At 40.4% G+C, this 12,388-nt stretch overlaps 1 protein-coding gene across 1 annotated transcript in view; it reads left to right on the top strand.

The window, feature by feature from the left end:
- Positions 1-12,088, top strand: part of PROSER2 (proline and serine rich 2) — a 52,380-nt gene extending 40,292 nt beyond the window's left edge. Inside the window, exons 3-4 of the mRNA XM_004468863.4 lie at positions 7,379-7,613; positions 9,126-12,088. Coding sequence (XP_004468920.1) covers positions 7,379-7,613; positions 9,126-10,153 — 1,263 coding nt within the window. The 3' untranslated portion in view covers positions 10,154-12,088. The remainder of the gene's footprint in view (positions 1-7,378; positions 7,614-9,125) is intronic.
- Positions 12,089-12,388: the final 300 nt, after the last annotated feature.

Genomic DNA, 12,388 nt, shown 5'->3' with positions numbered 1-12,388 from the left:
GCAGGGCACTCCTTGCGCGCATCAGCACTGCGCATGGGCCAGCTCCACATGGGTCAAGGAGGCCTGGGGTTTGAACCGCGGACCTCCCATGTGGTAGACGGACGCCCTGACCACTGGGCCAAGTCCGCCGCTGAGAAAAAAAATTTTAAAGGCAGTCTGGGTCTTCACCCCCAACCCCAGTCTCAGAAAAGGTGGAGCAAAAAGGATATGCCATGGGCTAAAATTTGGGGCAGTTTGATTCAAAAGTTCAGATTTTAAAAACAAAAGGGATACAAAACCTGATTGCAGGGAAGCAGATTTGGCTCAACTGATAGAGCGTCCACCTAACACATGGAAGGCCCAGGGATCAAACCCAGGGTCTCCTGACCTGTGTGGTTAGCTGGCCCATGCGCAGTGCTGACGCACACAAGGAGTGCATGTCACACATGCCCCCCCCCCACGTAAGGGAGCCCCACGCACAAGGAATGCACTCCCGCAAGGAGAGCCGCCTCACGCGATAAAAGCACAGCCTGCCCAGGAGTGGCGCTGCACACACGGAGAGCTGACGCAGCAAGATGATGCAACAAAAAGAGATTCAGGGTGCCGCTGACAAGAATGCAAGCAGATACAGAACACCCAGTGAATGGACACAGCAGATAAGGGATGGGGGAAAGGGATAGAAATAAATAAATCTTAAAAAAAGAAACCTGATGACAGTGAAAAGGAAAAGTGCAGTCCAATCTCATGACTATAGATGCAAAAACTCTAAACAAAATATTATTAATAAAATTCAGTGATGCATTAAGAAAAAAGATAATTACATCACCATCAGATTGGGCTATTCCAAGAATGCGAAGTTGATTTAATATCTGAAAATCAACCACTATAATTCAGTACATTAACATAGTAAAAGAGAAAAAGAATATAACCATCTCAATAAATCAGGTTTTCTCAACCTGGGCGCTGTCAACATTTGGGGTCACATAATTCTTTGTTGTGGGGGGTTGTCCTGTGCATTATAGGATGGATGTTCAACAGCACTCCTGGCATCTATTCACTAGTTCCTTAAACAGGACATGCAAAGCTCTAAACATGAAGGAAAGGACTGATAGATTTATTACATTAAAATTAAGGACTAGCCATCAAAAAACTCTCATTAAGAGAGGGAAAAGGCAAGCCACAGAGTAAGAAAAAGATAATGTGCAGTAAATATATCCAACAAAGTATTTGTATCTACAATGTATATTATTCAAGAATGCAAAATATTTTTTAAATGACAACTCTAGAAAAATAAGCAAAAGACTTGAAGTGGCACTTAAAAACAGATCACCAGATGGTCAATGCATGTTATTTTAAAAATGCTCTACACCATAAGTAATCAGAGAAATGAAATTGAAAATCATGTGGGGTATTACTGCATACCTATCAGTCAGGTGTAGAGCATTCCGTACTCTGCATGCCTTGCTGGTAGAAATGTAAACTGGTACATCCACTTTGGAAAACGGTTTGTCTGTATCAACCAAACAGACACATACCTTATGATCCAGCAACTGTATATAGGCTTATAGCCAATGGGTATATATTGCCCATTCTCCCTAGCAATAGTCTATTGTACCTGTTACCTAACTCATGTAAATATCTCTCCTTTTCCTGAGTTCTTTTCCTGAATTCCTTAGGATTGAGCTATCTGGCCAGACTAGTTTGAGAAATTTGTGTGAATTCTTATGTTAGTCATCCCAGAAACAACTGTAGACTATGCCTCTTAAACTAAAGAGAAGTCCAAAAGAAGTGGAGACTTACAGAGCCTGTGACTGGCCTGGAAGTTAGATGCTTTAGAATAGGTTGACATTTGAATACCTCTCAGATCACAGTATGAAAAGCTTTTCTCTACAGCTTATGAGTCAGCTCTTAAATCACCTTTTCTTCATATATATATGAAGAATATATATATATATATATATTGTGTTTTATCAAAGTTCCTCCTCATAGTTGAGTTAAATAGTTTAATAAGTTTATGAATAATGTCAGTCTTCTATGTACCACCCCCTCTTCTCCTCACCAGAGGCAACCAGTTTGAACTCCTACTGGTTTCTTTGTTATTTACCTTCATTCTCCACACAGTTAACATTTTGTTCTCTACCCTTTTAGTATTTTTCCTGTGTGTATATATATTAAGTATGCATATTCTTCAACGGAATTGAGACAACTCTTTAATTCTATTTTGCTACTTGCATTTTTTTCACTTAACATAATTCTCTGAAAACACCATTTAAAATGGATGTCTAATATTCATCTTGTTTATGTACCATGGTTTAGCCTTACCCTTATTATTGGACATTTTAGGTTGTTTCTTGTTTGTTTTTTTGCTACTATGAAAGACTAATTAACTTAGCTGTGTATGTGTATGTATGTGTGTTTATGTGTGTGTATTTCTATGACTTTCTTGCACTGGTGGTTCTTTCTGTGGTTAATAACTGTCTTGGTTTTATTTGCTAGCTTAGTTTTCTGTGTGTTGTCCTTGCTTGCTCTCATCTAGACTGATTGTTCACTGCCCAGCTGATGTCCTAGGAATTCCCTTCAGCTTTCTCTTAGTGACGCTTATTTCTGGGTCCAATGCCTTCTTTTCTTGGTTTACTTTCTTGTATAAGGGAAGACTCCCCCCACCTGCCTCCCACTCCTCCACTGCCCTGCAGTACCTTTCTGAGAAAGGGGTATATGGGAAATGGGGTTTTTTTTTTTTAGATTTTTCATGTCTTAAAAATCTCTTTTCTACCTTAACCCTAATGAATAATTTAGCTGTTTCTCATGCCGGCTACTAAGATGGGGACTCAATAGACAAGAAGTTCACGTGGACATCAATAACCCCAAGATGGCTGCTGGAAGACCCCCGCCCACAAGATTTGCCATTCAAAAGATTTTCTCTGGAAGCCCGGAGAAGCCAGTGGATATTCCCCAAGGACTTTATCATCGGGCTTTCACAGGGGATTGATGGGTGGGGTAATCAATCAAAACAGCAAACAGCTGGAACTACTCCCCTGCAAAGGGGTGGAATATTTAATGGTTCAAAAAACAGACTCAATGGCTGAATTTACTCCCTTGTCTCTGGACCCCTACTCTGGCCACCTTCCTCCCCTCCCCCGCTTGGATCACTACGCAAGTAAACCTGGGGATTTATAATCTATAATGGGGAATTGTAGTCTATAAATCAGCCCGCTTTATCACTTTTCACCCCCTTCCTCTCTACCTGGGACTCTGATCTGTTATTTTCTCCCATTTCTCTTCCCTCCCTACCTGAATAAATTACTGGCCTAACACACCTGACTTTTGAAGTTCATTTCTGCAGCATAGTCAAGAACCTAGACAAAAGCCTGTAACATTTCTAGTTCAGAATTCATTCCGAATTTTAAAGGAGTTACTCCATTGTTTTCTAGCATCTGGTATTGCTACTGAGAATTCTACTCCTTTCCTGATTCCTGATACTTTCACTAGGACCTATCTTTTCACCCTGGAAGCTTTCAGGATCTTTTTTCCATCAGTGTACTGAAATTTTGCAGTGAGGTGCCTTAATATGGGTCTGTTTTATTTCTGTTCATTATGTTGTATACTAATGACTCCTTTTGTTCTGGAAACTCATGTCCTTCCATTTTGGGAAATTTTCTTGAATTATTTTATTTACTTTGATAATTTCTTTCCCTTCAATTTTTCTAATTTCTCTTTCTGCAGCGCTCGTTATTCCAATGTTGGTTCTTCCAGATTTACCCACCAATTTTCTTTTATCTATTATTTTTTAAGTATTTTTTACTTTTTTGTTGTACTTTTACTGTTTTTCCAACTTTTCTTCTAGGTTTTTATTAGTGTATCATTTCTCCTGTCATATTTTTTTAATTTCCAAAAGTGCATCTTTCCTCTAATTAAAAAAAGTTTATTGTGGTAATTCAAAATTTCCCATTTTAACCCCTTTTAAGTATACAATTAAGTAGTATTAATTACATTCACAATATTGTGCTGTCATCACAACATCAACCATTACCAAGACTTTTTCGTCACACCAGACAGAAACTCTTTCTCCATTAAGCATTAACTCCACATGATACCCCTCCCCCATCAGCTCCTGATAACCTATAATCTATTTTCTATCTCTAGAACATTTTTTTTTTAATTAATTTATTTATTTATTTTCCCCTCTTCCCCTCCTCCCACCCTGCTGTTTTTGCTGTGTTGTCTTCTCATTTTCTCTCCTCTAGGATTCACCAGGATTCGATCCTGGAGATCTCCAATGGGGAGAGAGGTTCCCTGTCAGCTGTGCCAACACAATTCCTGGTCTCTGCTGTGCTTCACCTTGATTCTTCCTTGTCTCTCTTTTCATGTGTCATCGTCTTGTTGTGTGACTCACTTGTGCGGGGCACTGGGTCACCATGCAGGCACTCATGCAGGCACTGGCTCACCACACAAGCACCTGCATGGGCACTGGCTTGCCGCACAGGCTTGCTTTCTCTTCTTTTTCACCAGGAGGCCCCAGGGATCGAACCCAGGTCCTCCCATATGGTAGGCAGAAGCTCTATCAGTTGAGCCATCTCTGCTTCCCTCTAGGATATTTTTTTAAAATGTATTGTTTCTGTTCTGGAGTCCACAAGTCTGAAATCAGCATGTCAGCAGGGCCATGATCTCTCTGAAACAGGAGGAGAGACTCTTTCCTTGCCTCTTCCTAGCTTCTGGTAGTTTGCTGAAAATCCTTGGCATTCTGTAGCTTGCAGCTACAGTGCTTCAATTTTTGCGTGTCATCACAGTCGTCTCTCTTGTCTGTCTGGATATCTGTGCGGAAAGTTCTCAGTGGCTGCACCATCTTACATTCCAGCAACAAACCAACAATATACTATGGTTCCTATTTCTCTGTATCCTCACGATCACATGTTTTCTTTTTTTTTTTAAAGATTTATTTATTTATTTTATTTAATTCCCCCCTCCCCCGGTTGTCTGTTCTTTGTGTCTATTTGCTGCGTCTTGTTTCTTTGTCCGCTTCTGTTGTCCTCAGCGGCACGGGAAGTGTGGGCGGTGCCATTCCTGGGCAGGCTGCACTTTCTTTCATGCTGGGCGGCTCTCCTTACGGGGCGCACTCCTTGTGTGTGGGGCTCCCCTATGCGGGGACACCCCTGTGTGTCACGGCACTCCTTGCACGCATCAGCACTGTGCATGGGCCAGCTCCACACGGGTCAAGGAGGCCCAGGGTTTGAACCACGGACCTCCCATGTGGTAGACGGACACCCTAGCCACTGAGCCAAGTCCATTTCCCCTGTTTTCTTTTTTTTAACAGTAAATATTCTAGTGGAATTGAAGAGGTACCTCGTTGTGGTTTTGATTTGCATTTTCCAAATAGCTAATGATGTTGATCATCTTTTTGTGTGCTTACTATAATGTCCTTTGATGCACAAAAGTTTTAATTTTGATGACATCCCATTTATCTATTTTTCCTTCCGTTGCTCCTGCTTTTGACATAAAGACTTAAGAATCCAGTGCATAATACAGTGTCCTGAAGATCATGCCCTATGTTTTCTTAGAGTTTTATAGTTTTAGCTCTTGTATTTGGGTTGTTGATCCATTTTGAGTTAATTTTTGTATAGGGTGTAAGGTAAGGGTCCTCTTTCATTCTTTGGTATGTGGATATCCAGTTTTCTCAGCACCATTTGTTGAGACTGTTCTTTCCCCATGTCAAAAATCAATTGGCCATAGATGTGTGGGTTTATTTCTGGACTGTCAGTTCTCTTCCATTGCTTTGTATGCCTGCCTTTTTGCCAATATCTTTCTGTTTTGATTACTGTACCTTTGTAATAAGTTTTGAAATCAGGAAGCGTGAGTCTTCCAATTTTGTTATTTGTTGTTCTTTTTCAAGATGGATTTGACTATTCAGGGCCCCTTGCTCTTTCATATGATTCTGATGATTGACTTTTTTATTTCTGCAGAGAAGGCTGTTGGAATTTTTATCAGGATTGTGTTGAATCTGTAGGTCATTTTGGTTAGTGGTGCCATCTTAACAATACCAAGACTTCTAGTCCATGAACACAGGATGTCTTTCCATTTATTTGGGTCTTCTTTACGTTAAGCAATGTTTTGTAGTTATCCTTATTCTAATCTATTACATCCTGGTTAAATTTATTCCTAGATATTTTATTCTTTTAGTTGGTATTTCTAATGTTTTTTAAATAACATTGTATTCTTGTTTATGGATTCAGTATTTACTCTTACCATTTAAAGGTATTGATGATAACATCTTTGAAATTTTTATCACTCTAGTGGTTTGTTTCCTGTATGTAGTTTCCTTTGCTTCTTTTTATATATCTTTCATATTTGAGGTTTTCCTCAGTGCTTGGTGAATTGTTAGATATTTGCATGTATTTAAGAGAAGAACATTAAGAAACTGGTTGAAAATTCTATGCTGGAGTTTGTTGACTGTGATCTTCACTTGTGAAGCAATCTTGCTGACCTATTTGACTAACAAACCCAAAGTCAGTCTTTTCTGTCTTTTGTACTGTTCAGATTAGCCAGAGAAAAGTCTTCCCATCTTCTGTTAGAGGGTATCTATTTGGCTTCGCTTAGTCCTTCTGTTTTCAATACAGTTCCTCACCGTCAGCTCTGCTTGACATATCCCAGTTCACTTTTACTCTCTTTTACTTTCTTTAAGAATAAACATCTGGTTTTCATCCAAGGTTATCTCATTTCTTCTGAAAGAGACTTTGAACCGTTCTGCTGTTTTCAGTGTCACCTTTACCACACTGTCAGAACTACTCAGTGCCACCAATTCTTGAGCTTACAGCAGGAATTCTTCAGTACAAAGCTCTTGATTCTTGGCTTTCCCCAGCTGCTGGCTTAAAGTTCAGCTTTCTTGGGTCTTCTGAGTTAGTTACCACCTGTGATTCAGCTATCAAACTTCCAAAATTCTATTGCTATCATCTCTTTTCCTGCTATTTTTGTCTTCATGATTTATGCCTTTTTAAAATCCCTTTATTTAGTTGGGTTTCTGGAGGAAAACCAAAACTCCCCCATTGTGATTATGGAAATAACAAGTATTTCTGATAGTGCTTCAGAAGGAAGTTGAAAAACAAGGAAAATTGCATTTTTTCCCACTGTCTCCCTAATTTGCTACGTGTGTGTATATATATATATATACACACACACACCTTTTTGACAGTACTCTTTTTCAAGCAGGCAAAATGGTAAAGGGCATTACAGACATTTGTCAAAATCTGAATGACAGACGCTCCCTAACAGGGAAATTTTAGGGTACAGTGAATTCTACCCTGGCCTTATGTATTAATCCCTACTTTGTTGTGGCTTTTTTTTCTTCTTCACTGAAACCACTGTTTGTTTTATCTTTTCCATCCCCAATTCCCAAACCTACCTATAGGATGATGAGAGCCTGAAGTACCTCACACATGAGGAAAAGGATGTCATCCTATTCTTTGAAGAGACTATTGATTCCTTGGAAGACGACTTGGAGGAACAAGTCCTCTGTGATAGTGGAATACACTGCCACTCCCCACAGTCCCTGGGAGAGAGCACTTCCAGTCACTCTGAGCCAGAAGATGTCATTGATTTAGTGCTGCCAGCACCTGCCGCAGGGGACCCCAAGTGCCCTTCAGGTGAGTCTCCAGCAACGGGTGAGGAGGGAGGCACTTCCCCAGACCTTTGACTTGATTTGTTGGTGTCATACCAGCCACAGAGCACAGCCACAGAGCACTTCTTTGGGTGTTTGCCAGGATGGAAGCCGTTGAGGCTTAGCAGATTTTCCTAGGCTAGAAGCATCCTTGTGGCAATTTGATTGTCTAACCAAGTAGTTGCTTTCATAGCTCATTAGAATGAAAAGACAGGAAGGGAAATTCTAAAAGGGCTATGATAAAGAATGAGACTACTTTGGTGTACAAATATATTTTTTTTTAAAAAATAAGGAAGGTGGGGGAGAGTGAGGGAGGGACAAAATTGTTTCTTTTAGGATAGTAAATGAACTGAAAAGTCAGCTGATTTGGGAAAACAGAAAAAGAGCAGAACAAAATTTTGACTCAGCATCTACTTTGTATGTTTTGCTTGATTCAGAGTGTATCAAAAGAGAAGTATGCTTTTGTCTGTCAAGTCCTATGAAAAAACTAGAGGGAAATGGACAAAAAGAAAGGTTTCTTCCAATTTTTTCTTGATTGAAAAGGCTGATTAGAAATAAATGTGGGCAAGGAAATGAGGTTTGGAAAGGATGTGGAAAATGATGGGAGAGCAAATACTTTTACTTTAGTAACCAAAAAAATACTGCCACTTGTAAATAAGCCTCTAGAAAGATGTATTTCTAGAAATATGTATATATTTTCTTAAAGCAAGGTTTAAGAAACCAATACTTAGAGTTTTCACATACATGTTATTGGGCTCCAAATAAGGAGCCTGGTTTGAGCTAGCTCTTCAAAGAAGAGACTTGAATTTAATCATGCCGCCAGCACTAAATCATTTTCATTTCTCTTTTGAAGTATAGTTCCTAAAATTAATTTGAATTGGGGGAGTGGATGTGGCTCAAGCAGTTGAGCGCCTGCTTCCCATGTGGGAGGTCCTGGGTTTGGTTCCCGGTGCCTCCTGAAAAAAAAAAAAAAGAAACAATAAGCAAAACAAATGAGAAAACCAACTCAGGGAAGCTGATGTGTCTCAGTGGTTAACAGCTTCCCACATACAAGGTCCTGGGTTCAATACCCAGTCCCTGGGTATTTAAACTGACTAATTTAAACTGAATAATCATTTTTAAATGTCAGTTCACATAATGATGCCAAGGAAAACACTTTTGAAAATAAGTCACTCTGTTTTTGGTTTTGTTGATTTTCTCTGTTGTTTTTTGTTCTCAATTTCAATTATTTCTAATCTTTTTTTTTTCAGGAGGTACCAGGGATTGAACCCAGGACCTCTTACATGAGAAGCAGGTGCTCAACCACTGAGCTGCATCTGTTCCCCAATAAGAGTTGGTTTGTTCATTTGTTTTTTGTTTTTAGGAGGTACTGGGGATTGAACCTCGAACCTCCTATATCAGAAGCTGGAGCTCAACCACTTGATCTACATCTGCTCCCCTCTTGTATTTATTTTTAATACACTGTGGTAACTTATGAGGATTTTCCCTCACTTTTTAGGGGCTGAGCATGTTGGAAAGGAAGGAATTCCTGTCCTTGAGTGCATGAAACAAAATGCTGAGAAATCTCCACCATTCGACTCAACAGTTCCAGGGGTCCTTCCTCTGCCTTCCCTGCCTGTAACCTCAACTCCAGCTCAACCCAGGAAGGAGCTGCTGCCTTCTTCCCCTCCAGCAGAGCACCCCAAACTTCCCCACTCAGTTCCTACTCCACTTGTCGTAGCTCAGCAGATTTCCGAGAAGCTGGCAGGAAGTGAGGTGCTTTCCCCGACCTCTTCCTCAAAGGAGGGCAGGCCTGGTGAATGGAGGACACTGGCCTCTTTAGCCCCTCGAAATGGAGACCACTTTCCGTGGCACAGACACACGGCACAGCCTACACCCAAGGTCCACCGCTTCCCGAGTAACATTAGCGTGACCAACAGCGCCGGCAAGGAGTTCAACAAGACAATCTCCAGGGCGGCCGTCAACGTGCAGGAGCGAAAAGCCCAGGTCTTGGCCAACATCAATGGTGTTTCCTTCCCCACCATGGGAGAAGCAGAAGATCCATCACAAAGGGGTGACCGCACTGAGCACAGGAGAAGCTTCTCTCCAGAGCAAGTGACCCGTGACCAGAGCAAGTCCGGTCCTGTCAGGGGAGCTGTAAGCCCACAGTCGGGAGGGCCAACCAGTGGTCAGCAGTCCAGGGGCGTGCAGACAGAGCAGTGCCTGGCTTTGGCCAATGGCTTCCAGAGCATCCACGATGTCCTAATGAGTGAGCCTAGTCCCTTTGTCTCTGCTGGCAAAACCATCACCTTCCGTCCAGACCCAGGTCTTGGTGGTCACCTTGCATGCCAGCATGCCACCAGGAGCTTCTATGAACCCCGGCAGCCAGGCTGTGGCCAGGATGTTGGGAAGCGGTCAAGCTCTCTGCCCAGAGCAGTTGGATTCAGACCCCAGGGCATCACTGTCCAGTTTTCTGGTCGTGGCTCCACTGGGGAGGCTCGACGCGAGGCCCTGAGGAAGCTCGGCCTGCTGAAGGAAAACTTGTGACAGAGGGTACAGTGAGGGAAGCTAGCAGAGGCGTGGTTGCTGGCCAAGTCTAGCAGAATGGCAAATAAACATTTCCCCCACCCTATCCTAAGAAGAGAGGTGAAGTGAAGTATTAGCATCAGTACAGGTGTCATCTCACCCAGCAGTACAGGAGCCTTAAATACTTAGAGTGGTAGCAGCAGTCTCAGCTGCTGTGCAGTGTGGAGCGTTAGCATTCAGAAGAGCCAGAACTCAGTAGTGGGAGCTGAGGAATGAGAAATAGTAAGACATCCCTCCTCCCAGCCCACATCTGAACAAAGCAATGCTGAAAAAGAATCAGAGCCCCTATCTCTTACTATTCCTTTTTCAAGAACTTGGAGAATAATCTTTAAATCCTAGCGGCATCCATGGTTTGTAAAGGTCATAGTTGTTTAGATTTGGGAGGAGGACATTGGGTCTGATTTGTCATTTTTGAGTCTTTAATCCAAGCTTTTATCCCAAGTACATGACGTGAAAACCAGTTCAGATCTCTTACACTCAATTTTCTAAAAAGATTTCCCCCTCCTTTGCTAAGAAAAAATTTTTAAATGCTTGTTTAATTTCTTATAGTGTCTTAACATAATTTTTTGTTCTTGTTGGTTTTTAAACGATGAAGGATGGCACCTTAGCCCTAGATATGATTCTGTTTTTTTGTTATTGTAATTTGGTTTGCATAGTTTCTTCACTGAAAATTGAAATGACACCCTTAGTATGATTTACTATAATTTTGAGTTGTGGGAGTGAAATAGAAAGGTTGAGTTTGGAAAAGGTGGTAATTTTGAGAAAGCAAGTCTCGTCAGATTACAAGGTCTTTGTTACTGGGAGATATGTATATGGGTGTGTGTTGTGAACCTATGTCTGTACATAATATGTTTATAGATACATACATGTTAACATCAATATGGAAGTACTGTGTGTGGCTGTACACACACGGTCATTTATACCTATATATAAATTTAAGACCCTGTAAGTAACTACAGGATGCAAGTGCTTCTGGGTCTCTCAATAGGCCCAACCGTGCAGCAGTGTGATGGATGACACAGAGCTGCTTAACTCCAAATGTGGAAGTTTTCAGGAACCACCGCCATGAGTTTTCAGCAAACCCAATGTGCTGCTCCTTTTTTAACAGTGCTTTCTTCTGTCCCCTATTAAAATAATAGCCCCTGCTTCCAAATAAACAAGATAGTTCCTTTTTTAGTGAAGAGCATTTTAAAAGATTAATCTTTAACTTATTCACCTAATTTAGTTTCGCATTTTCCAGAGTAAGTAGTTAACAGAAATAAATGGAAGTTTCTTAAAGATCCCCCACTGAATGAGTTCCATGAGCAAAGTCTTAGGATTAATTCCAAAGGAAAAATAAAACAGCAAACTTGGTTACACAGGATGAAAGGAACCAGTTTTTTCCCAGACTGTCTTACATGCTGAGTTGTAGCCACAAGTATTTATTATCAAAACCGTTTAAGTCTGGAGCCACCAAACTCTAAAGATAGATCTGGAAGGCCTGCACTTAGAAGACACGCCCGTTAGTAAGCTTAGCCATCACCGTAACAGAATGTGTTTCTTTCCAGTAGAATATTACTTAAATTCAGACTTTTATATGTGCTGTGAAAGGATGTTTTTCATAGTATTCCACTTGCCTTGTAAGTTACAGAAAACGATTGTTATTTCCCCCCTTAAAACCACAGTATTTAGTGTTTCATCCAGCTCCAATCCTCATGAAGTGATCACATGGATTCTCGGTGCTCTTAACTTAAATAAGGACTTTATTTTTATAGCTTTTAAGAGTAGTTGCTTTTCATTTTACCCGTTTATGTTGAATTTCTTCAAAGCATTCACTAAGACCATATTTTCTACAAAGTGAGATGCCACACACAGTGTTAATAATAGAGGGTCTTGATATTGGTAACGTTTTAAATATCCTTTTTATATGAGGATTATTACTTTTATCTTAGTCTATGATTTCATTGTGAAAAGGATGAAAATGACTATATATATAAGAATATTATGACATTTTTTGAAAAATAAATTTAGAGTTTTAGCTTAAGGATATGCAACTTTGTTTTTTTGTGATATATTCTCAATTACTTTCTTTTAATTGATTATATCCTTTTCGTCTATTTATTCATACTTTATCTATTTATTCATGATTATATTTATATATATATATATATAAATGTTACTCTGGTCACTTCTTATGCCCCAAACCCTAGTAAATAT

Source organism: Dasypus novemcinctus, chromosome 20 (assembly GCF_030445035.2).
Source record: "Dasypus novemcinctus isolate mDasNov1 chromosome 20, mDasNov1.1.hap2, whole genome shotgun sequence".
Lineage (NCBI taxonomy): Eukaryota > Metazoa > Chordata > Mammalia > Cingulata > Dasypodidae > Dasypus > Dasypus novemcinctus.
This window is presented reverse-complemented; position numbering and strand designations above follow the sequence as displayed.